General features: G+C 32.1%; 1 protein-coding gene across 2 annotated transcripts; it reads right to left on the bottom strand.

Annotated features, from left to right (window-relative positions):
• Positions 1 to 205: 205 nt before the first annotated feature.
• LOC143044607 (uncharacterized) lies at positions 206 to 23,466 on the bottom strand. Of its 2 annotated transcripts, none has more exons than XM_076216678.1 (6): positions 23,387 to 23,466; positions 8,425 to 8,574; positions 5,060 to 5,277; positions 4,299 to 4,434; positions 2,849 to 3,910; positions 206 to 1,606 (listed from the first exon to the last, which is right to left on the bottom strand). In XM_076216678.1, the coding sequence occupies exons 2-6, from the start codon at positions 8,534 to 8,536 to the stop codon at positions 225 to 227; spliced, it is 2,910 nt and encodes a 969-aa protein (XP_076072793.1). In that variant the 5' UTR covers positions 8,537 to 8,574; positions 23,387 to 23,466; the 3' UTR covers positions 206 to 224. The 2 variants fall into 2 exon arrangements, with proteins under 2 accessions (XP_076072793.1, XP_076072785.1); XM_076216670.1 differs by lacking the exon at positions 23,387 to 23,466 and adding an exon at positions 10,920 to 10,953.
• Positions 23,467 to 27,977: the final 4,511 nt, after the last annotated feature.

The following is a 27,977-nucleotide window of genomic DNA, read 5'->3' as shown; positions in this document are numbered from 1 at the left end:
GGTTATACAATGTAAATAATCTTGAAAAATGTGAAGGTCAGGATTATACAGTGCAAACACAATAAAAGGTAGGACAGTAGTGGATATTTGGACAGGATTTTACTTCCGCTAAAAGAAAAACACCATCTTGAGTAAACGCGGCTGATATTTAAAAAAATTTTAACAAAAAACATGGTGCCAATTTTACGTGACGGCGACTATAAGTGTTGTTACACAATGATGTACTATACAACACTTTCACTTCTATCGTTTTTTTCTGATGTATAAGCAATCTTATACTGTTGATTAGTCATGTCTGTCAACTTGTCCCATGATGACTTTCCCTGAGATGGTAAACCTTGCGGCTGTGTGACATACATTCCCGACGTAGAACTTCCACTTCCTGTTGTCCCACTACTGCTACCATCAGATCCTCCTCCTGGTTGGAGTGTCCAGCCTTGGGATGGTGGGTACTGTGCTGGTGGCTGAACTGGTGGTGGTTGTTGAACTTGTTGAGGCTGTGGAGGTTGAAATTGATGAACTGGTTGATTATGTGGTTGGCTGTAACCCTGTTGATAAGGATAAAATGCTGGCTGTCCTGGTTGATAAGTCGGTGGAGGATTACTTGTAAACACTGAACTAACCACAGACTCTGTATCAGCCGGCATACCGGTCTTCTGGTTGTCTGTCATTTCCATAAGAGTCTCCCAGTTTGATTTACGAGGTTTCCTTGGGACCACTGGGTACTGTGGAGGAACTACTGGCCCTGGTGGATTCCCTTGGTATGGCATTGCAACAGGCTGAACCATGACTGGTTGTCCCTGACTTGTTACAAACTGTGTAGGCTGTGCTCCATGTGGAAGAGTTGTGTAAGGAGGGGGAACAACCATTGTCCCCGGTGGTCCATATCCTTGTAGATTTGCAGGAACAGTATGACTATTAGCCATATGCTGCGGTACTTGCGGACCAGGCACAGCCTTGTCATTAGATTCATGTGTCAGATCTTCAAAACTTTTAGCAATATTTGCATCCGATTTTGATCTCCTTTTCATTTTTTTCTTTTTTAGACCTTCATTATCAGACTGTGCTGCATGATCTACAGTACTTAATGATTTTCTAGGTTTTGGCTTTGGTTTTGGTTTGACAACTGGCTTTACTTCTGTTTCATGTAATTCATCATCAGTTGTTCCTGCCAAATCTTGTTTTGATTTAGTTCTCTTCTTTTTTTCTTTCTTTTGTGTTTGAGTTCCCATTGCTGACATACTTCTAGATCTTGGACGTCTTTTTACAACGCGCTTTGTGTGAACAGTAACAGATTCTTCAAGACCTGTTTGTGTAGCAGTTTCACGTAATGTTTGTGTTGAAATTTCTCTCATTGCACGTCCCAAGTCATGGTCTGATTTAGACATTCGTAAGCGGTCATTTCGTGAAATTGGTTTTTCATAACCACCGAAATCATCCTCATCATCAAAGTCAGTATGAGATCGCCTTGAATTCCTGTAAAAGTCTATGTCATCATGAGCATATGACACCATTGAATCAGCACATGACCCTGCTCTACGTCGTCTGCTATATAATGATGATCTAGAGGCATATAATGAGGTCTTAGAAGTTGATCTCTGCAGAGCTGAAAAAATTAAAGAAATAATCAATACAAATGTACAAAAAATTAAAATATCAGCAAAATACTCAACATACTACATGTAGTAGGAGCTGCCAAAAAAGGGAAGATTATGCTATTTCTTTTGCGTTCTCTGTTCATTGAAATTGTTGAGCATATTCATTCAAATATGCATTATTTCCATTTATAATACCTTATTTTTTCATTTATATCATGTATATTTTGTAATTAAAGTTTGTTCATCTGATTAAATATTCCTTGTGTATGACAATATGGGATTTGTAACAACTTGCATCTACCACAAACATAAGTTTCCTTCCTTAACATGCTAAATGGACGTACAAACAAATATTAACAACAAGGTGAACAACTATAAAAATTAACATTGTCAAAATAGCCATTTGTTTGAACTTTACCACCATGTCATATTAAAAGTAGTAAATTGTCAAACTGATAAGGAGGAGCCATCAAGAAACAATTTGCATTCTTTTCTTTGAAAGCTTCATAAAAATGATGAATAAATCCTTCGACATATCCTTGTCTCTGACAATTGCAACAAGATCACATCTCCCTTTTACAATGATGCATTTGACACATTAAAACTGATGATTTATAAATCAACTTTACAAATTAAGGTACAACAAATATGATATTTATACAATGATTTTTTTTTTTAAATACACTCTACCTATTTTAAATAATTTTGACACAAATATTCTTAAACAAACTTTTCAACAACATATATTTTTATTATCATACCTGTTGTTCAGTGGTTGTTGCTTGTTGATGTGGTTCATAATTATGTGTTTTTTGTTTTTTTTTAACTTACATTTAGAAATCTTTTTCCTGTTTGAATTATTTTACACTAGGTGATTTTGGGCACTTTTAGCTTGCTGTTGGGTGTGAGCAATAGCTCTGTGTTGAAGGCCGTACTTTTGACATATAATTGTTATCTTTTTATACTTTGTGACTTGGATGGAGAGTTCTCATTGGCCATTGGCACTTATACCACATCTTCTTCTTTAAACCATGCCATAGAACTTAAATTTTAAATGTGGATGTTTTGGTTGTAAAACACTAAGCAAAAACCAAATGTATGACTAGTAACATGAGTTGTTTGTACTTTTCAGATGAGACAATAGACGTATGAAACCAGTTAAATACCTTGGGTGGACCAAGCCATTGGTTGCTGCGTGCAGTGGATGAAACATGTGAAAATTGAAATCACAAAAAAACTAAAACACTTACGAGGAAGAGATTCTAAATCTGTCCTGGACCCTATACTGATAGCATCATCTCCTCGACTTCCAGTTCTTCTGTGACCAAACCCTTTTGAACCTTTACCAAGTCTAGGTGACCTCTGAGATCGTTTACTACTCCTAGTACTTGATTGTTTTTGAAACAGTCCAATGCGTTCATCTTCATCATCCCTTAGATCATTTACTCTAGGATCTTTCACTTTATTTGTTTGTTTTCTTTCTTGTTCTGGACTTTTCTTACGATTAGGTCGTAATGTGTGTTTAGGTCTTTCAGTCCCCTCTCTATTTTGTGGTCTTTCATCCTCCATTTCTTCTGAACCTTGTGTTGAGGATGACCAATCTACATATGAATCAGGTCTTGTGGCCTTTCTCATACTTTGATTTTTCTTCAGATTTACCTGGCGAGTGTTAGAATCTGGCACTTTTGGTAAGGGAGGCCTGTGATTAATAGAGTCATTTGATGTAGAATAGGAAATTCTCTTTGCTCTATCCTCAGCATCACGTTCATTCTCATTATAAGATTTCCTAAATTTGGGATTAGATTGCAGAGCACTTAAGATTGGTGTGACTGGTGTTTTAGGTCTATTAGGTTGTATAATTTTGTCCTCGTCCATATTGTAATATGTGTCACTACCATCGTCCTGATAATCTTTGTTAGTTGTTTGAACCCTAGGATCCTTTGCCGGAACAGGTTTTGTATAAGTACTTCTGATATTCAAAGTATCAGGACGTCTTTTTGAATTTGGGGACTCTTTTCTATTTTCATCGTAACCATTAAGTAACTTTGTTTTAGCTAAAGGAGAGGCCTCACGGTTTTCATTGTAATTATTTGTGTATCCAAAACTTCTATTGGGTGGTAAATCAAGCTCAAGAGGACCTTTGTCTTCAGTTGCATACATCCTTTCATTCATTTTTGCCTGCCTCATCTTTTTATGCATGCAAACTCCAATTATGCAGATTAGCAAGAGAAAAACACAAATTCCCACTACAGTTCCAACAATGATACCAACAGTCCATGCACTAGTACTGTTTTGTGATGCATCAACTGGTTCTGAAATAGATTTAATTTACATAAATATATATAAACACTGACTATTCCTGTATCTGTTTGATTGCTTATTGAACTGTGTAACATTGTCAAATTACTTTTATTTTGGAACAAAGACTAAAGGCCCAAAAGAGCTACTATATTTTTTACTTGAAATACCAAAAAAGTGTAGTAATTATCTTTCAAAGGCAATAATTAAATTCTACTTATAAGATGTGCTTTGTTGACCTATTTGTAGATCTTGTCTCGCTGATAATTTGTCTATACATTGTAGTTTTTGACCAACACAGAACAAATGGTAAAACCCTCATTAAAAAAGACAGACATAATGTGGTAATAAATGCTTACACAGCTTCTCCATGGCAGACAAGCTAAACAATACATCACTTACTAATTCCAGCAGATATCTGAAGTTGAAAGGTTCCAAATCTGGAAGCCATGTTAGTACCTAATGTCAGTTTCACAGTGGCATCTCTTGTTTGTGTAGAAAATTTCCCAGACGCCAGAGTGTCGCAGGCATATGCTTTCTGAAAAAGATCACAAAAGTATGGCATACAAAAATAATTACTGTGACTACTGCTGTAAAAGTATTATATTGACTGTCAAAATACAAGTCCATTTATGAAGTAAGTTACATATTATTTTAAGTTCAAACTTGTTTCTTCAGATGTGGTTTCCAGATATTGTAGAATCTTCTGTCCAAGTTACATAACACTCCAAAAAGGTTAATAAAGCTGTTTTATTAGACGCTTGTTCATGTTGTTTACCCTATATAAATGGTCAGAATGAAGGATTTTGGATCATTATCTCAAAGCATATGTTGACCTGTCAAAAATCCAACTCTATGAGGCGGCAGATCATATTCTATTTTTTTCAAATATTTTGCATTCACTTTAAAAAACTACAAATAGCTTTTTCAGCCATTGTTCATCTTAAGTGCAGGCAAAATAATCAAAGTTACTTGTGACCACAGAAGGGTAAAGAGTCATTTTGCAGTAGAAAAAGATCACTATCAAGCTAGCCACATCACAATTTAAATTGTATAAATGCAATCTTAACCCCAAAAATTAAAAATCATTCACAGATAGAAGGCAATGAAAATTTCTCATCTACAAAGATTTCATGTTCATTGGCTTAATATCGAAAAATTACCTTATAAGATCCATATACAATGTCGAGTGCAACACCACACTCTAGACTTATAATTGGCTCTTCAAAAGAAAGAATGTTGTCCCCTGTTGTTGCTCTTAATACAACGCTACATTCTCGTACAGTTATAGGGGAGTTAACGTAACCTCCCCTAAGGTACACAACTTGACCAGAGTCCACATTAAATGACCCTGCAGAATTACACATGGTTTCTATGTTGTCTGTAAAAAGATAAAATAGTGATACCATTGAGACATGCCTTATCATATGGATTGGTATGATTTCCATATCACATAATATCTAATTGGCAGACATTTTATATCATCATATATAATTAGCTAATTTTGTTGCATTCTCCTTATTTTTTCAAATAAAAAAAAATAATATTAAAACATTGTTAGTGAAGTATGCAAAAGCTTATTGGTCTTTTTCAGTTGTATTATTAACTAATGTATAAACATTGTAAAGTATGGAAAAGAGAAAATCATAGTTCACTGTATGATCAAATTTAATCAGTACATCCTATATTAAATGAAGGGGAAGTGTGACATACTGGTAATAGGTAACTGTTGTACTCCCCTCATATATATGAAGTAAGCAAACAGGTAAAAGGTATGGGTAATGACTATTTTTAGAGGGGTATTACATGTTCATGTTCATGTATATGTACATCTCTTCACCTATCAATGCTTATACTTCAGAAATATTTCATGGGGGCTTAAATATATCTTGAAATTACCATGGGTTGGCCCTTTATGACAAATATTTTATCCTGAGCGACAGCGGGGGATAAAATATTGGCATAAAGGGACAACCCGTGGTAAAATCACGATACATATTCAACCCCCCATGAATTATTTCGATACTAATAGGATAAAAACGGCAATTCTTTTCGATGGAAGCGCTTTAAGTGGAGGCACATATTTGCCGTTCAGACAAATAAACACTTTTAAATTGGTGTAAAAAAACAGAGTAAACTGAATAAGTGACATGCTTAAACTATTTACAATAACGTATTTAGATAGTTTTAGATGAATTTAAATGATAATTCACTTATACATCTTTGCTAGCCAAGGGTTATGATCCACTTCCCTCCTCCCCACCCTTGGCAGATTAAGCCAACATTTGTGATAACAATGTTGCACAATCTATCAGAAGATGAAAGTCACACCCATTCAGAATACTTTATTCTTGAACAATGGTAGCACTTGAACTCTTCAATTTGGAGGCAAAAACACGGTAGCCTCTAGATTCTAGTGAACACTTGGTAAAGCAGGAAACGAAAATTTACTTTGACATTCATGCATTTGTGCAAAAAAAACACACAAGAACTTCTATTAGTTGATTAAAAACCTTCAAATTGTCACTAAATATAGTCGTATGCTTAGGGATGTAAAGACTTGTTGCACAATAAGCACGTGGCAATTGTTTACATACACTTTCTACATTCAGTCAGGGGTACTACTTGTACAAGTGTATTTTATTTACTTGAAGAAGTAAAAAAAAATATACACATATAAGTAAATTTGTAGGATACTTATACAAGTGAATTTTATTTACTTGTATAGGTAAAAAAAAAATTGGCTTAGTTATGTCCCTTAGGCATTCAGATTTTTTTACTTGTATAAGTAAAAAAATCATCCTTTCTTCTTTTCTTGAATTCTTAAGATTTCTTTTCTCTAATAGAATTTTAAATTGTGTACCCTTTACAGATGTCTTTACTTATCATTTAAGTGTAATTTCATGGACAATGAAAATCCCATTTGTCTGTTATCTTCATAACACTGCTCATTTACAAGCCCCAAAGGAGCAATTTTTGATTGCCTTGCGCAAATATACAAGATCTTTGCTCAATCAGTTTCTTTGATGAATTAATGAGATGAAACATTGAACTTTAATGAAAAAATTTGAGCAAACCTGGGAAAAATCATTAAAGGCATGATTTTACATCTCAAAACTTGAGGATTTGTGTGGGATTGTAAGAAAAATTTACTTATACAAGTAATTTTTTTAGAAAATTAAGGGGAGATTATTCAAACATTATTTATTTACTTATATGTGTATATTTTTTTTTACTTCTTCAAGTAAATAAAATACACTTGTACAAGTAGTACCCCTGACTGACATTTACACGTGATCAAGTTATAGGCGCTTTTTGATTGGATGCAGCGAGTTTCGACTGCAACAAATGAAAATCATTACCTTGTGTCTCCAATATTCTATCTCAATCCGCCAAGGGTGGAGAGGAGGGAAGTGGATCGTAACCCTTGGCTAGCTAAGATGTCACTTATATGTCTTAAGGAAGCTCGAGGGTATAAAAATTTCAGAAAAAATAAATATTTATTTTTCATTACAAATTTTATTTATTACCTTTAGTAGTTGTTACTTTATCATATGGTACAAAAATAATTCAAAAAAATCAATTTGTGTTGGCCCCAGATGAATTTTGAAATGTAGATATCATTGAAAACACTCCAAATTATCTCCCTTTGGTACAAAAAAATATCTTTTATAACTCATCGGTGACCTATATTTTTTATTATTATTTTCAATTAAGCTGTACTTAAACTAAACTTTTGTAAAATTTGAGCGATTTCTGTACTTAAGTTCTTTTTTTATTTCAATGTTACCTCTTTTTCCCCTATTAGTTCAACAGAAAAAAAGGTACCTTTACAAAAATGTATGCTTCTTTTAAAGGCAGATTGTGAGCGTAAATGAACAGTGAACCCATTTTCTTATTTGATTTTTCTATTAAGTATAAGATAAAATTCATTTATAGAAAAATATAGCGATATCCTATATAAAATTAAAAAAACGATTTAGACCCGCAAGCCCCCTTAAATGTATAAAAAAAAAATATGGCCTATAACACATTTTAGCATCGTTTGTTTACGTTTCCTTGTTGTAATGATTTTTCGGTTTCACAAGCGTGTATTTTCTCTTAAAATGCTTATATTCTTACATCATCATTCTATGACATTGTGAAGCTCATTCATAAAAAAGCATATGACGTGGGAGAACGATTGGACATGTCGGAACAGCCCAGGCAATATATTCATATTTTACCACGGGTGTGTACTCAAAGCGTTTGAAGGATGTCATCTTAAAATGATCTATACTGCATATCATATATACATCTGATAATTGAAATAACATTTGTAAAATTAAAGTCAAAGTAAATTATCTTTTAATTTTTCCAAATGAGTGAATCTTGAAAAATGTTTGATTGATTGATTCTCATGTATGTATCTGCACATAATGTGATATAAATGTGTTTATGAGAACTGGATATACATTTAGTCTTCACATGCCACATGAGCAAAAAACAAATATGCTTATTCCATTAGATCTGTACACATAAAACTTACATATGACTGAAGGAGTTACGGTTCCTATACAACAAAGTATAGTACATATTATAATGCTCCACAGGGATTTACTTGTCATCCTTGTTTTCTTTATGTTACATCTTCCATACATAATAAAATCTTCATCTTTAGTTTTCAAACTTTTCTTATCTGAAATTTAAAGATAATATCATACATATTTATAATGGATTATTTCAAAACTACTACTAAAATGTTAAGAAATTAAATCCCAAATTAATTCATAATAGAATTCAAACCAATTTTAACCAGATGCTCCACAGGGCGCAGCTTTATACGACCGCAGAGGTTGAACCTTGAACGGTTGGGGCAAGTATGGACAAAACATTCAAGCTGGATTCAGCTCAAAATTTGGATTGTGATTAAATAGTTGACACAGCATAGGTTTCTGACACAGAATGAATGTGGTCTAATGAACTAAATTTTTTTTTTATGCCTTTGAGCAATTCCCTTTGCTGTTGAATATTAATCCTCTCAAAAAAATGTTTGAAGAAATTTTCTTTTTATTTATGAAATCTGAAATGAGAAAAATTGAACATCATGACCCCCCCCCCCCACACACACACACACAATTTTTATTTCTAATGGAGCTTGCAACAATAACTACTCATTTAAATACATCATAAAATATTAAAATGTAAAAAAAGTGCATGCAATCACTGAATGGTAAAGATTGTTTTAATTTATTAGTTGGTAGTAAAAGTGAATATACATTGTATATTGTATAAAACAATGATTTAAGTTGATTCAACTACTATTCTGGACAAAGAAAGATAACTTCAATTTTCAAAGAATATTTCATAAAAACTGTGCAATTGACAATTTCTTGCTATTGCGCAATATTGTGCAATTAGATATTTCTTGCTATTGCACAATACTGTGCAATTGAAGATTTCTTGCTATTGCACAATACTGTGCAATTGAAGATTTCTTGCTATTGCACAATCTGTGCAATCGAAAAATTTCTTGCTATTGCACAATACTGTGCAATTGAAAATGTCTTGCTATTGCACAATACTTAATATAATAATTTTGGACCCCAATTTGGACCAACTTGAAAACTGGGCCCATAATAAAAAATCTAAGTACATGTTAAGATTCAGCATATCAAAGAACCCAAGAATTCAATTTTTGTTAAAATCAAGCTAAGTTTAATTTTGGACCCTTTGGACCTTAATGTAGACCAATTTGAAAACAGGACCAAAAATTAAGAATCTGAATACACGGTTAGATTTGGCATATCAAAGAACCCCAATAATTCATTTTTTGATGAAATCAAACAAAGTTTAATTTTGGACCCTTTTGGCCCCTAACTCGTTGGGACCAAAACTCCCAAAATCAATCCAAACCTTCCTTTTGTGGTCACAAACCTTGTGTTAAAATTTCATAGATTTCTATTAACTTATACTAGTTATTGTGCAAACACCAAGAAAAATGCTTATTTGGGACCTGTTTTTGGCCCCTTTTCCTAAACTGTTGGGACTAAAACTCCCAAAATCAATCCCAACCATCCTTTTGTGGTCATAGACCTTATGTTAAAATTTCATAGATTTCTGTTTACTTATACTGAAGTTATTGTGCGAAAACCAAGAAAAATGTTTATTTGGGCCCTTTTTGGCCCCTAACTCCTTAACTGTTGGGAACAAAAAACACCCAAAATCAATCCCAACCTTCCTTTTATGGTCATAAACATTGTGTTTAAATTTCATAGATTTCTAATTCTTTTTACTAAAGTTAAGAGTGCGAAAACCAGATGTCTTTGGAGGACGACGATGATGCCAACCTGATACCAATATATGACCAATAAATTTTTGCGGTCGTATAAAAACAGTATAAAGTGTAACTTGTGTAATTAGACACACTCGGGGAACAGAAATGTCGGATTAAGCAGGGTGTCGGAATACTCAGGTTTTTACTGCAAGGATAGGCATATTTGGAATCATTAAAACTTGTCGGTTAAAGCAGGATGCTGGAATACTCAGGTGTCTGATTAGGCAGGTTACACTGTAAAAGAGGGGCGAAAGATACCAGAGGGACAGTCAAACTCATAAATCGAAAATAAACTGACAACGCCATGGCTAAAAATGAAAAGGAAAAACAGACAAATAATAGTACACATGACACAACAAAGAAAACTAAAGAATAAACAACACGTACCCCACCAAAAACTAGGGGTGATCTCAGGTGCTCCAGAAGAGTAAGCAGATCCTGCTCACATTTGGCACCCGTCGTTCCATATATGAACATGATGAAGGGATTTAACTAATAGATTTTTATGAAAACTTGTTAAATTTCATGTTGAAAAAAGTTTTAAGCCATCAATTATCAAGTAACCAGTGAATCTGCTAAAAATTCGTCTGGCTCTGAGATTTCTTGAAATGTTAAAGTGACGCTATCCAAAATTTCTGGGGAGAACACTGAAGTCTGTGTCATATTTACTATATATAATATATAAGTCTACACTTATCTTGACATACATCTATGGTATATAGACATTTTCTATTGATGAAATCTAAACCTCTACATATATTTTTTGGTTTTATTGTCTTTTTGGGTTACTGTCGCTTTGATTCCATATCTTAGGTGCCTATACATGTACAATTTGACGGTAATCACACTGAATATAGTCATTGTGATCATGGTGATTCAAGCTGGAAGGATGCTACAATACATGTACTTCATAAGACACTTAAGTAATATTTGTTTAAAGATGTAGAGGTCATCTTAATATCAGTATTTGTGAGATATAAAATCTTAAAACATAATAATATAACGCTTTAAAATACTACTAGAAAAGGTTATCAGAAGTATATCCCTTATGAAGAAATTTGTGATATGTAAAATCTTTAAACATGTGGATATAAAGTTTTAAAACACTACTAGAAAAGGTTATACGAAAAATATATCCCTTATGAAAAAGTATTACAGTTAGTTTCCTTATAATAAGTTATAAATGTTGATAAGTTATAAATGTGATCGTGAGAAAATCTCAGGTTATCTGAGTTATGTAGGTGTTATAAAATCACTGATATTGTCATGTAAATAAAAAAGATAGTACAGGACATACCCTAACAGTCAGTGGTATTTAATAACTATCATGACTATATAATTTAAATCTGTATTACCACTATTACATGTATTAAATGTAACACTACTGCTTTCATCAGTTTTACCTTTGATGAAAATAGGTATTGAAAGAACATGTAATTTTAAGTAATTAAAAATCAAATTCTTTCATGAATTCCAATCATTTATTAAAATTTGTTTTATTATTATATATATAATCATGATTAAAAAGTTAGAAATAAATACAGTAAAATTATCTAACATACATGTACCTTATGTAAGTATGCATGTATAAAGTGTTGAAACTTTCATTTGATATAAAGCAATATTTTTTTGGGAAAATTTTGTATAGTCTCTTATTTGATTTTTCTGGTATTTGTTGTATTTGGCCATTCAACTTAAACATGTTCCACTTTAATACTGTTTACATTTTTTTTTTCAATTTTTTACCATACAACTTGAACATGTTCAACTTTTATTGTGTTAACAATTTTTTTCTCAATTTAATCTTTCTTAAAAATTTGCAAACCAAAGCAAACATTGTTCATGTTGATACATCATAGATATTTGTGTGTACACTTGATAACTTTCAAAGAAGATACATTGTACATGTATGAAAATATTAACAAATTTAAATCGAAAAACAAAAATTGAATGCAAGCTGAGGTATACATGTACGTGGACCTATAATCTGAGAAGACAATCAACATTTTTTAGATTTCAAAAGATTGAAATGAACATAATACAAGATGAAAAGGTGGCAGATAGCCATCCCTCTATTATGATAGGAAACAATTGTTCAGAAAAAAGAATTTGACCTGAATTAAGTGCATGAAAGAACAGTAATTGTAAGACAATCTTCACTACTTCACAAAAAGTAAATAATAGATCTCTTTAAACTTATGATCATTTTTGTATAGCGAAGATGGAAAATGTAAAATTATATTGTTCACTTAAGTCATAAATTTGTCCTGTATAAAAAAAAATAAATGCCATCTGCATTATCAGAACAAAAGAGTTGTAGTTTATACAAGAACTCTTTATTACTCAGTTTACATTCCTCAATTGAATTTGTATTAGGCCTTTCACTGCAAATTCAGATAATAATTTGTGTATTTAAAATTGTGAATGTCCTTGACCTCAGGCAAAAATGTGAAATCTTATAATAAATGTGATTGCAAAAATTTTATGCTAAAAATTCACTTCTGAAATTATGAATGTAAGTTTTAAATAGTGAAAACATGATGATTTTGAAATTCTCGCATTAAAAAAACTTCCCAATAATTTCTGAAGTTAGTGCATTTGAAAAAAATATGTGACTATTTCTATTTCAAGGGAGATAACACAACTGGATATATAATTGCAAAGAAAGTAAACCAAAAGGGTATCAATGATTCATGATTATGCTGTTAATGAAAAACCAAGACAACAAAATGAAATAAAACAAATAAATTACGTTATATTTCAATTGATTAATGGTTTGAAATAATCTTTTCATAGGAAAAAAATTAAAAAGAGAAAAAAAATCAAAATTTTGATCTGCATGACAGGGTTGTTAAACATGTTAAATGAAGAAAGTTTTGTAAAATTCAATGAAGATTTGACAAGTCTAAAAAATTGGTTTTTTTTCAGATTTACTGTGAAAAACTTAGCATATCAATCAGCAAATGATAGATTTTTTTTTCTGGATTACAACAAAGCAACTGTCATCACTGTCAAAGATTCATACAATTCCGTGAAAATTTAACAAAGTTAAAGTCTCAAAATACCTTAACCACAGACTGCACTATAAATATTTACTGCAAAACAAAATGTTACTTTTTTTAACCGACCGTGCGAGGGCTGTATAGCCAGTCAAGGTCGTTAAACACTTCCATATATAATGTTACTTTATCGATTTAAACTGATGATTAAAAGACAAAGTTGTCAATGGTCAATTTTATATTACATATTCATGATCAGATATAATGCTTAAAATTTCCTTGAATTTTTTACATGACAAAGTTATTGATGTCTAAAAAATATTTGACCACAGACTGAATCTAAAATTCCACCAATTCACTCAAAGATAATTAAAATTCATAAAAAACAAGATCTATAAAATTCATTTAAAACATATTAAACAGCTTTATGCATCTTATCTTTTTTTAATGATTCAATATCAAATAAAAACAATATATATTTAAAACTTTTACATATAAATGAAACATTTTTTACTTAACATCAATTAATCACTTTTACCATGACAAATTAACATGTCATCTCATGACATACATTTGTAAATGATGTTATGATGTTTATACACCTACATTTCTTAAGGTTATATAGTGGCTTTTTGGCTAGACCATTGTTGGTTATTTTGTTTTTGTTTTGAAGAATAATTATGACGCATAATTTAACATAATTTTCTAATCATGAAAATAATGGATGAGTTATTGGTGATTCTGGATAATAAAAACGTAATCTTGAAATGTATTTATTAAAAGGGAATCAGTAAAAATTTAAACTCATCCAACATTTCCAACATTGATGGATTGCTGGCTGCATACCATCAGGTACATGTAGCTGAAACATTGCATGCATGTTCAGGACAAATAAGTAATTAAACAGTTCCATGATCTTACTTTATACATGATACACATGTATACTACATTCTAATTTATATAAAGACCTTTTAGGATTCTCTGGTTTTATTTTAATGATACACACCTTCAAAATTTTTGAGGCAGAATTTCATTGGTTTGTGAAATCCCCAGAACACAACAGAAAGGAGAACTGGGGATTTTTTCAAGCAAAGCATATAGATACAGGATCTGTATTTTAATCAGATAGAAAAAAACAGTTCATATGATTTTTGTTTCCATTAAGTAATTATTCATTTTATATTTATTATAACCTTAGGTGGCAGATTGATAGATTGTTGTTTGCCTTATATTCTAGGACTGAACAGAAATAATTAACCATTAACATGATAAAATCAATAAAATCATTAGCAGGTTAACGTACATGTACATTCAGCATGTTCAGCAAGCTATGTATTAACCAAAATGAAAATGGAGGAAAGAACCTCTTAAGGTGTTGTTGCAAGAGTTATTTTATCATGCATAGAGCAAGACATGCACTAAGTTGGACGACATGGATCATCAAGTAATTTTGTTCACGCGTCATACATGAGGCACTTAGTTTGAAGGGGATTTTGTCTATATCATCACAGCCATGCATATGCACTTAGTTCGAAGGGCATTCTGTCTATATCATCACAATCATGCATATGCACTAAGTTGGAAGGGCATTCTGCCTATATCATCAAAGCCATGCATATGCACTTAGTTGGAAGGGCATTCTGTCTATATCACCACAGTCATGCATGAGGCACTTAGTTGGAAGGGCATTCTGTCTATATCATCACAGCCATGCATATGCACTTAGTTGGAAGGGCAGTCTGTCTATATCATCACAGTCATGCATATGCACTTAGTTGGAAGGGCATTCTGTCTATATCATCACAGCCATGCATATGCACTTAGTTGGAAATGCATTCTGTCTATATCATCACAGTCATGCATATGCACTTATTTGGAAGGGCATTCTGTCTTTATCATAACAATAATGCATATGTATGCACTTAGTTGGAAGGGAATTCCGTCTATATCATCACAGTCATGCATATGCACTTAGTTGGAAGGGCATTCTGTCTTTATCATAACAATAATGCATATGTATGCACTTAGTTGGAAGGGAATTCTGTCTATATCATCACAGCCATGCATATGCCTTAAGTTGGAAGGGCAGTCTGTCTATATCATCACAATCATGCATATGCACTTAGTTGGAAGGGCATTATGTCTATATCATCACAGCCATGCATATGCACTTAGTTGGAAGGGCATTCTGTCTATATCCTCACAATCATGCATATGCACTTAGTTGGAAGGGCATTCTGTCTATATCCTCACAATCATGCATATGCACTTAGTTGGAAGGGCATTCTGCCTATATCATCACAGTCATGCATATGCACTTAGTTGGAAATGTATTCTGTCTATATCATCACAGTCATGCATATGCACTTAGTTGGAAGGGCATTCTGTCTTTATCATCACAATAATGCATATGCACTTAGTTGGAAGGGAATTCTGTCTATATCATCACAGTCATGCATATGCACTTAGTTGGAAGGGCATTCTGTCTATATCATCACAGTCATGAATGAGGCACTTAGTTGGAAGGGCATTCTGTCTATATCATCACAGTCATGCATATGCACTTAGTTGGAAGGGCATTCTGTCTTTATCATCACAATCATGCATATGCACTTAGTTGGAAGGGAATTCTGTCTATATCATCACAATCATGTTAATTGTCTGTCATGTCTGTTTGTCTTTGTCTTTTTTACTTTTTTAGCCATGGTGTTGTCAGTTTATTTTCGATCTATGAGATTGACTGTCCTGACAACGGTAGCTTTGGGGCCTCCTTCAATCAGATGTTACAAATAAATTTTGTTCATGAAAAGGGAGGCTAGCTATTCTATTAAAATGCATACATCTAGTTTGTATGCTTCTTATCTAGACAAGTTAGAATATAAACTGAAAGTAAAGGGAGATAACTCATGTTAACTTCGTTCTAATTTTAGCTACATTGTACATGTATACAATGTATAAATATAAGATGGACTTTTACGAGTGGATCCTTTGACATGTTTGATGGTTTACTGAAAAATGAAATTGTAATGTTTAGTTATTTGCAATTGGCTGAGATTAAAAAACTATTATGATTATATATGGTTATCAAAATAATAAATAAATCCATAGTAATACTGTACACATGAACAAAGCTCTTTTTGAATCTTTGTCAATGTTTCGTTTTTGCTTGAGTTTTTAAATTTTATTGCATTTTTTTCTTATTTTCCCATAGAGTGCATGTTGTATATACATGTGTATATGATATAGCTTCCTAAAACTGGATGTCATCATGACACACACTTACAAAATGTACATTTAAGAGTATTATGTTTTTCCAAACACATCAGAACTTTTAACATTGAATTTTTGATTGTGAACATGGTGATTAATTAATTGATAATAGACATCACACTTCTAAGGGTCCAACAGTATTAATACATGCATGTATACGATTATTAAGTCGGATATTGCGATCTGATGATACACGTTTAACTCGAAAGATTACCGAGTGGACTAAAAATCGAAGTAAAGGATGGTACGTTAAAGTGAAATGTTTTGCAGAAACCGTTGATGCCACTGCTATTCTTAATGATACATTAATTTCTACAAAAACTGTTATGCGAACAATAAAGGAACGCTTTGATGTGGTTGATAACGATGAATTCAAACAAGCGTTATTTGACGATTCGAACAATGTAAACGGAAATAAATCAAGGACATACCGTTTATACAAAACAAACGTTAAAACTGAGCAATACCTTAAGCTACAGCTCCCCAAAAATGTGCGTCGAACTGTTACCCTGTTCCGTAGCGGGTCTCTGCCGTTGGCGATCGAGACAGGACGATATGCCCGACCGTGAACACCAGTAGATGAAAGACTATGCCGACTATGTAATAGCAACGATGTTGAAAGTGAAAAACATTTTTTGTTGTTTTGCCCATTATATGACGATATTAGATTTGAATTGTTTGCTAAAGCTAGAACTTTAATTGATAGCTTCGATACTTTGGATATGGACAGTAAATTTATCGAAATAATGTCTTGTGAAGATATACAAACTTCTTTGTCATTTGCAATTTTTAAATCTTTTCAGAGACGAAAACTATTTAGCACATGAGAATTTATCAAGCAAAAATATTTAATGTTTTTTCTATTTATATTTATAAACAGTGATTTTAACTCAAATTATTTAGTCATTTTGGAAAAACTTTTACTTTTTTGTAAGTTTATCTGTGATAATTAATATTTTTCGATTGTTATTTCTTATTTTTAAATCTCAGTATGAAGATAAGTTTATCTTTTTAAATCTTTTTTAAATTTTTAGAATTTGAATTTTTGAATATTTAGACTACAATGACTTGTTTAATGAAACCTTTTAACTTTTTGATTTTAGAAATGTTTGTACACAAGTGTCTCTTAAGTCTACATAAGGCTGGATATTTGATCTTTTTATTTTGTGTTGTTTATGAAATTGTGTATATATATATGTCTGATCAAATATGTGACACTATAATAAAATAAATCATTATTATTTATTATTATTATTAATAGGTTTTGTTGGTGTTCACATAATAAAATTAGATCACTTAATTTAATATCAGAACATTCTGGGCATACATTTGTACATGTAATAAACATTTCTAAAGATTCATCAACCTATACTTACTTTTCTTTGTTTAGTTTTATATAAAAAAATATCCATAAAATCAAACCTTTATGCACAAGTTGTATTTTACATGTTTTAGACATTTAGTATTTTACATTTGTACATGTACTATGTCAAAAATGTGTTTCAATCATTTGTCAATATTTTCTTTTCAACAAGTGTGACAATGTACATTTTTTTGTACCTCTAGTCATGAGCTCAGACATAAACAAGCCAATTTTTGTTTTTGGCTTAAAGAAGTCAAAACATGTATTTATTATAAAAATGTGTTTTCAATTTTAGACTCCTCTTAGTCAGAAAATGACAGACTTGTTTAGGTCTATTTATGTTGATGAAAAAACTTAATTTTACTTAGTGGCAAAAGTACACCATCAACATGTATGACAGCAAAAACCTGTCTGAGAGTTCACAAGGACTTGCGCTATCTATATTTAATTATCTAATTGAATATCCTTACTAAACACAGATGTTTTACCTCATTAAGTGTGGTTCCAGGTGGTTGCATTGTAAGGTTAATTAACATTATCTCTGATTTTTTAGACCCTCATTCATATTTTTCTTAAGAAGACAAAGCATTGTCTTTCAATGTTGTCATTATTTGATTTAGATGCATGACCTTTTTATAAATATGGGTGGGTCTTGAAATTAACCAACTTTGATAACTTATGGACTTGTAGGAGTCAATATTTTGCAACTTTTTGATTCTGGTCAATTATTTCTTGCTTAACAATATTTGCCTTATTAAAGTTGTATTTTGTCTTCCATTAAAGGGAGACAAATCCTAAAACTTACAAATTTAGACCTCTATAAGTCAAAAGCAGACTGCTAGTTTTTGCCCCAAATTTTCTTTTTTTGAATTGTGATTATTATGTACCCAATGCAATCAATGAGCGTAAAAATGGGTAAACTTGACTATGAACTTCAAATAAATGATCAAGAGTCAATATTGTATGATGTTTTACCTTTTTTGCAACAGATAATAATTATAAAGATTTTTAATGTCATCCTGTATCAAATTGCAAAAAAAAAAAAAAAAATTAAAAGACCAAAAGCCGCACCACTTTCTGAAACTAGCGTTTTGTACATTTTTGTAAATACATGAAATATGAGTTGAATATTCGAATATTCAATATATATATATATATATGTTCTATGAATTTGTATATTGAGGTCCAGATCTTACAAATGTATATACATGTAAAGAGTAAACATAAGTGATATAATATAAAATTCCTAACAATAGGAAATGTTAAATTAAAGTCATTTTAACAAAATAACGAAAAATGTATAAATAAAATTGAGAAAGGAAATGGTGAATATGTCAAAGCGACAACCACCCGACCATAGAGCAAACAACAGTCGAAGGCAACCAATGGGTCTTCAATGTAGCGAGAATTCCCGCACCCGTAGGTGTCCTTCAGCTGGCCCCTAAAATATGCATAATAGTACAGTGATAATGGACGTCATACTAAACTCCGAATTATACACAAGAAACTAAAATTTAAAATCATACAAGACCAGTGTTCTCCCCAGAAATTTTGGATAGCATCACATTTTGCGTTAAAAAAAATAACTGTATTTTTTTTTAATGTCATTTGATGCTCTATTTCCTTTATATGTTTTAGTTTATATTGTTCAATTCATAACTGAGAATACAATTAAACTATAACAACAAAAACAGTTGTTTCAGTTTATGTTTTCTTTATTCATTTATAGTTACAGAATTATTTTTTTCCTCTTGTGCCAAATAAAAATAAATATGTGCTTTCAGTTACCAATGTTCACATAAGTCAAATGAATGAATGGTTCATTATAGTGCAACCTGTATATTACAAAACTAAATATCTATTACACAAAATTAACTATTTTTTTATATTATATTAAGTAAAGATAAAGTAGCAAAAGTAGCAAAAAAAATATCAATTTAAAAACTTTTTTTTATCATGTTTATGAAATTCATTGTTTCATGGCACTCAATGAATTAGTCCCTGTTGTTTCTTATCTTTACATCAAAATGATATGTATTTTTAACAAAGTCATCTAACAAATAGTCTATTAATGCGTAGTTTTCTCTATTGGTATATTTTTTCTGTCTACTGTCCGTCTGTTGTCATTATTGTGAAAATGCGGATTTTTGTCATATCTGGTCTGGTTCCGATCCGTAGTTTACACAAAAATGTGCAATGGCGGCTGTAGAAAAATTTACGAAAATGAGTCCGAGAATAAACATTGTTTGACAAGAGATTGTGAATGAATAAGACGCTTTTAATGCATTAAACATAAACTTAAGCCAATTATGATCACTTTTTAAAGAAGTATAAAACTTATTTTAGCTCAAAACCAAAATTCTCGCTCTCGTATTACCGGAAGAGAAAGAAAGTATTTTTTGGAGAGTTGCACAAATAAACGACCTTTTAAAAAAAAATTCGTTTTAATCTTTGAAAATTCATAATATAAAACATAGATTTCGAATTGTTTTTGTGATTGCATTTTTCCATGTCGAAATTGGTGATTGCAGACACGTGGTATTAGTCATGTCACGAGTGTCAGCTTGGGATATTCGCATCCAAACAGTTATCACCCTGAGGGCAATTAACACCTGGCTATTTAATCTCTTAATTGCCTTTAGTGTTCGACTTAAAGGGATTACAATTAAAGGTGATATAATTTTTATGATCATAATCGATAATAGATGAAAGTTCAAAATTGAGGACAAGTAAAATAGCATCTTCAAAATAATTATAGCGTCGCGGGAATTATTATAGCATCACGGTGAAAAAATATAGCGTCGCGGTACCGCGACGCTAAAACGGCCTGGGGAGAACACTGAAGACTAACAAAGGCCAGAGGCTCCTGACTTGGGACAGGCGCAAAATTGCGGCGGGGTTAAACATGTTTATGAGATCTCAACCCTCCCCCTATACCTCTAGCCAATGTAGAAAAGTAAAAGAATAACAATACGCACATTAAAATTCAGTTCAAGAGAAGTCCGAGTCTGATGTCAAAAGATGTAACAAAAGAAAATAAATAAAATGACAATAATACATAAATAACAACAGACTACTAGCAGTTAACTGACATGCCAGCTCCAGACCTCAATTAAACTGATTGAAAGATTATGTCTTCATCATATGAATATCAGGTACAATCCCTCCCGTTAGGGGTTTAGTATCATACTATCATAAAATATATGAGAAGAACATAACCCGTGTCATGCCAACAACTGTTTTTTTAGAAATAAATGTGTTTAGTTCCGATGCAAAGACCCTATCAGTGAATCAATGTTAAAGCCAAAATATGCAATCTTTAATGACCTGACAACAGTATCGTAACTATATCCCCTTTTAATAAGTCTATTTAAAGGTTTTGTTAGTTTCTGAGGAGAATACTGACATTTTTGTGCTTTATAAAGAATATTTCCATAAAATTTTGGATGTGAAATACCTGAACGTATAAGATGTCTGCATGTTGAGTTATATTTACGAATTATTTCCTTATATACCGGTGATAAAATTTAGTAAATGTTTTGACCAGTTTGTGATATCGAAAACCCTGGTGTAATAATTTTTCAGTAATACATAAATTTCTCTCGCTAAAATCTAATACATTGTTACATACACGAGCGAATCGTACAAGTTGAGATATATAAACACAATAAGATGGTGACAAGGGAACGTCACCATCTAAAAATGGATAATTAACAATAGGAAATGAAAAATCATCTCTTTTATCATAAATTTTTGTATTAAGCTTCCCGTTTATGATATAGATATCAAGATCGAGGAAAGGGCAGTGGTCATTGTTATCATTAGCTTTATTTAAAGTAAGTTCTACAGGATAAATTTCTTTAGTATACATACTGAAGTCGTCATTATTTAGAGCCAATATATCATCCAAATATCTAAAAGTATTGTTAAATTTTTGTATCAAATGTTGTTTTGATGGGTCTTTGCTAATTTTAGTCATAAATTGTAACTCATAACAATACAAAAACAGGTCCGCAATAAGTGGTGCACAGTTAGTCCCCATTGGAATTCCAATAACTTGACGATATACGGAATCTCCAAAGCGAACAAAAATGTTATCAAGTAAAAATTCAAGTGCATAAATAGTATCAAAGCATGTCCAATTGACATAGTTCTTTTGTTTATTGCTACTAAAAAATGATCTAAAAGAGTTTGAACATATGTACTCGCATTCCGACTTTTTAAATGCCCAGTTAATTAGGGATGTGAATTTTTTCTTAAAAAGAATATGAGGCAAAGTGGTATATAGGGTAGAAAAATCAAAACTTTGAACAGATTCAAAATCACCAATATATGCATGCAATTTATCAAGTACTTCCAACGAGTTTTTGACACTCCAAAAGTAATTAATTCCACTATTTTCAAAGGCCTTATTTGAACAATTTATTATCAGGTTTTTTATTGTACCAAGTGTACTAGTAAGTAAAACAGACAATTTAGTAGTTGAACAATGGCTGGAAGATGAAATAAATCTATATTTGTAAGGTTTTTTGTGCAGCTTAGGAAGCCAGTACATAGTTGGGACTTTCATTGTGTTTGGTTCTGCTTGTAAAGAAGTAGCTAAAAGTTTATGTTTGTTACAGATGTCGTTTTCTGAAAATGAAGTCAGTTGGAATGTTGGTGAATTCGTGATTTCCTTTTGCAGAACCTCTATATAAAATTTACGTCAAACAATAATGATATTATTAGCAGCTTTATCAGCCGGGACAAACACAAATTCCTTGGCTAGTTCTGTTAGTTTATTTTTGATACGCGAAATAGGGTTTTTATAGTTTTTGTTGAGGGTAAAATGTTCTTTAAAATGTTGTATTCGAATATCAACTATCTTCATTACTGAATTAAAAAACGGACACAGTGTTAACGTGTGTTTACTCTGTAGACAGTACAAATTTCCATTTTGTCTGCATTATCGGAATTATAGTAAACACGAAAATAAAGTCAACTAACCAAATATGTGCATCCGATGTTAACTTGCATTTACTTAAAATATGTTATGATTGGTCTGCGCCAACTGTACATGTACTATGCAATTTGTATTTCAAGTTGAAGTGATAGTATTCAACTGTTCAAAAACTTAATTATTTATGAAAATCCTTCATAAAATCTTTCATTTTCAAGTGATCCATAATTCTTTTTTCTGCATTTTCAGTAAAATCATTCAAAAATTATAAAGCCCAATCATCATGATCATTGTATCAGGGTTTATATAAAAAAATTGATTTAAATGATATCCAGGAAGCATAAATTTTTAAGACAGTAATTCTCATAATGTGTTACTACTACACAAAGTTCATATAAATTGAAAATAATTTGAAATTTACAGTCAGTATTTATATTGACGATAATGAACTATTATAGGATTGTCATTTCCTGATTCATATGTTTATTCTGGTTTTGTTAAATAAAAGGGGTCTTTGTGGTGACCATACTTTTGTGTTCTTGAAATAAAAAGTGACCATATATGACTTTTTTGACAGGTTGGTTGTTATAATCGATTACCTACACTTTTGGTATTGTTAATGAAAATCCGTCGTCGCCATTTTGGTATTCTATAAATAGTTCAATAATTTACCTGGACGCGACAGGTAACAATGACTGATACTACCAGTAATGGAAAATGATCCACTGAGTACAACAAAAGTGTATTACAGGGTACCAGTCGTCAGTGTTGGATCGTTTCGTCCAGTAAGCCTATTCGACACATGCAATGAAACCAAATCGCATTTCGACATTTTGTTGCTGAAACGTCTCAACTCATTTGTAAAAGGGTCTTAATTTTAAGACAAAATGGGACAATATTTCATGATTATGAGAGTGGTTGACCATTCTTTTTTTTTAAAAAGCCGGGGACACTTAAAAAGCTTGACAGATCGGTTTCATTGACATCAGTTACATGCAAACTCATGAAACACAACATTTTCAAACACATTATGCAGCTCTGATTTGCACTCAATGAGAAAGAATCTTATAAATTATGGAAAAATTTACTCTTCTAACCCGAAAGATCCAATGGTTAAAAATCGGCATTATTACAAATTATATAGGGAATAACAAATGCAGAAAAACCAAAAATAAAGTTTTTAAGGCAGATATTTTAGAACAACTAGAAACTCTTCATGAGGACAATCCCAAACTATACTGGGGGTTGATTAATAGTTACAGGACAAAAATCATGATTCCTCAGTTAACAATATCACCATCTGACTGGCTTCATCACTTTCAAGATTTAAATAATGTTGATGATAATTTTTTAGATAGGGTTAAACATCTTGAGATGAATTAGATTTTATAATAACTGATAATGAAATTATCACTGCCATCTCAAAATTGAAGTGGAATAAATCCCCTTGGTTGGACAATATTACAAATAATATGATTAAATGCAGCCAAAGTATTTTAGTTGGTTGCTTCAAAAAAATATTCAACTCTTGTTTGAGTATAAATGGCATTTATCCTGAAAAATGGGCAGAAGGATATATTGCACCCTTACATAAGGGAGCTACCATTTGATTTTTATGGGGGGGGGGGGGGGGGGCTAGGATGAAATTTAGGTAAAAAAAAGTCAGGATAAACTAAAAAAAAAAAAAAAAAAGGCAGGACCGAACAGAGTGAAAAATAAAAAGGCAGGACAGAGATTACAGCTAAAAAAAATGCAGGACAAAATTTTTCATCCTAGCCCCCCCCCCATAAAAATCAAATGGTAGCTCCCTAAGCCTAAAGGCTAATATGATATTCTTGATCCTAATAACTATCGTGGTTTGACCATAACTAGTTCAATAGGAAAATTGTTTAATTCTATTTTAAATTCCCGACTTGTTTGTAATCAAGACAATTATTGATAAATATTGTAATAACCCTGGTGGTAGAATATATGCCTGCTTTGTTGACTTTAAAAATGCCTTTGATACTGTTATTCACACTGGAATCAAATTGAAACTACTAGATATTGGGGTGTGATCTTCTTTTTACAACATCATTAAAAGCATGTATGAAGTAAGTAAATCATGTGTAAAAGTAAATGAAAACTTAACAAATTCCTTTTCAACGCACCTGGGGGTGAAACAAGGAGACAATCTTAGTCCAAACCTCTTCAAGATCTTTATTAATAATTTGACAAACTATTTAAAACACTCTGAAGACTCAGTTTCAATAAATGATCAAGATTTACACTGCCTTATGTATGCTGACGATATTGTTTTACTGTCAACATCTCCGAATGGTTTGCAAAAAAATTGGACATTTTGCAAAATTACTTCAAGGATTGGTGCTTAAGTGTGAATACAAACAAAACAAAGGTTCTTATATTCAACAAGGCAGGTAGATTGATTAACAAATATGATTTTATGCTAAATGGTATAAAACTAGAGTGTGTTAATTCATATAAATATTTGGGTATACATTTTTGTGCATCTGGCTCCTTTACAGTGGCCCAAGATGAATTGTATAAAAGGCACTAAAAGCCTATTTTAAGTTATCTAAAGATTTTTTATCCTTGCATCCTTTATTCTTGGAGCTCAAAAAAAAAAGCACCAATTTTGCAGTATTAACTGAGTTGGGAAGACTACCAATATATTTTAACATGATTAAAGCAATGACTAAATACTATTACAGACTAGAAAAATCAGACACTAACTTTCCATTGTTATATAATGCATTTATAGAATCAAAAAAATTGTATGAGTCAAAGAAACCGTCGTGGTATATGTCATCTGAAAAACTTCTTTCACTGATTAATAATTATCAAATATCCTCAGACACGGCTAAACCAATTGACAACAGAAAACTAAGAAATGCCATGTTGAAAGATTGGGAAAAAAATCTCAAAACTCACTCAGAAGGAAAACTATGCACATATGTTACCTTTAAATCAAATTTTGGTTGTGAAAAATATCTTAATATTGTTAAAAAATATGAAGATAGACGGAGTCTAACAAGATTTCGCATATCTGCTCACCATTTACTTATAGAGAGAGGTAGATATAGTAATACTCCCCGACACAATAGAATATGTAAGAGATGTTGTAGTAATGAGGTCGAAGATGAGTGGGCAAAAACCTGGCTCACACAACGACAACAGTGTGTAGCAGCTGAAGATGAAACATCTACAAACGCCTTTGTAAAATCAGGAGTACCTCAAGGTACAGTTTTAGGCCCATTGATGTTTTTTTTGTTTTGTATATCAATGATATTGGAGATGACATCAAGTCAAAGTTGCGTCTCTTTGCAGCTGATAGCATATTATACCTGGCAATAGATTGCAATGATGATGGCAACCAATTACAAAAAGATCTGGATACATTGGTTGACTGGGCATCTATATGGCTGATGAAATTATTTAATGTGTCAAAATGTTAATTAGGTTCTAAGAATAACCAACAAGAAAAATTATATAAAAGACAACTATCACAATTTTAGGAAGCCAAAACCCATATTTTGGAGTTCAGTTCATCAACAACCTTCAGACATGTGATATACACATCAACTACATCACGGCAAAAGTAAATAGATCATTAGGCTTTCTGAGGAAAAACATCGTAAAATTCCCAGAAAAAACTAAGAAGAGGGCATACCAAGCCATTGTCAGACCAAAGGTTAAATATGCAAGCAGTGCCTGAGATCCATATCAGGAAAACGACATCACACAGATAACATGGATAAGAAATGGTACAAAGTAGATCAGCACGTTTCATCAAACATTAATACAACAGACAACATGGGTCAGTTACTATAGCCTACTGAATGGGCTAAAACTACCACCATTAGAGACCAGACGGAAAATAAAAAGGCTTTGCTTGTTTTACAAAGCTTTACATAAAAAATAGCCAAACATATACCAGATAATGTAGAACAACAAAGCAGGACAACACGGCAATATCACCAAAGTAAATTTAAAACCTTCAAACTTCAACCAACACCTACAAATACAGCTTCTTTCCACGTACCATCAAAGAATGGAATACCTTACCAATAAGACTGTTAAACATAGAAGATGCAGAGTCATTCAAGAACAGCCTCATATCTAATTTAACAGAGTAGTCACGCAACTAACACCAAATTTTAACATCACAGGCACTTGTCTAAGAAGAAAAATTCCTATATATATATATATATATATATATATATATATATATATATATATATATATATATATATATACCTTAGTAGTAAGGTATATAGGAATTTTTTTCTGAAACAATTTAAGTGCCTGTGTAGTACATGTAGTATACACTTTACAAATCACAGGCGCTTGTTTCTATCCATGGGAAGGTCGACTGCCCATATAAGATTGCAGCGAAAAAACTAGAATATAAGAGATGTTCGCAGCTAGATTGCAGAAATATTTGACAATTTTGTATGTTTGCAAGAGCATTGCAAAACTTACATAAAATGACTGAGCATGCCTATTGGTCACTTCCTGAAGGTAAAGGTTTGAAATTTGAAAACGTTGATGGTGTTTGAGTCATGTTATATTTGAGTGTTTAGGGAGGCATTTATGGTTGGAAACTAAAAGGTTAGATTTCATAGACATAATTTGTAACTACAAATTCTTCATGAAAGTGTAAACTTATGAAATTTATCACCTCCGCAGGTAGGTTAAGGCACTTAATCTAATTCTGGGCGTTTTTTGCAATAAAATCGACCACAATCATTTAATAAGATTTTTGTATTTCATTTAGCAATATTTCTTAACCTCAATTATAAAGAAAAATGCAGCAACTATTTGCAGGAGGCTGATTTCCATTAAGGTGCAGTGGCTGATCTAGAACTTTTCTTAAGGAGGGGGCGCTGACTAATCTTAGAGGGGACCCGCTCCCGTCATGCTTCAGTGATTCCATGTATAATCAACCAACCCCTTCCCCTGGATCCGTCTGTGTATGTATGCCTTACGAAGCGATGACGATGACTCCACTCAAGCATAAACGGAAAATCCTCTCACGGTTTTCACGCAGAACCGAATGTTCTTCTTGTGTAGATGAATTCCCAGCCGAGTATAAGAAGATGTGGTTTGAGTGTCAATGAGACAACTCCCTATCCAAGTCACAATTGGTAAAAGTAAACCGGTATAGGTCAACGTACGGCCTTCAACACGGATC

Source organism: Mytilus galloprovincialis, chromosome 1 (genome assembly GCF_965363235.1).
Source record: "Mytilus galloprovincialis chromosome 1, xbMytGall1.hap1.1, whole genome shotgun sequence".
NCBI classification, from domain to species: Eukaryota; Metazoa; Mollusca; class Bivalvia; order Mytilida; family Mytilidae; genus Mytilus; species Mytilus galloprovincialis.
This window is presented reverse-complemented; position numbering and strand designations above follow the sequence as displayed.

Excerpts from the sequence above, each read along its gene's own strand:
- LOC143044607 (XM_076216670.1), bottom strand. Across the intron at positions 4,435-5,059 it reads TTGTATATGGATCTTATAAG|AAAGCATATGCCTGCGACAC; the intron begins GTAATTTTTCGA and ends GATCTTTTTCAG. Across the intron at positions 3,911-4,298 it reads TCAGATATCTGCTGGAATTA|AACCAGTTGATGCATCACAA; the intron begins GTAAGTGATGTA and ends AATCTATTTCAG.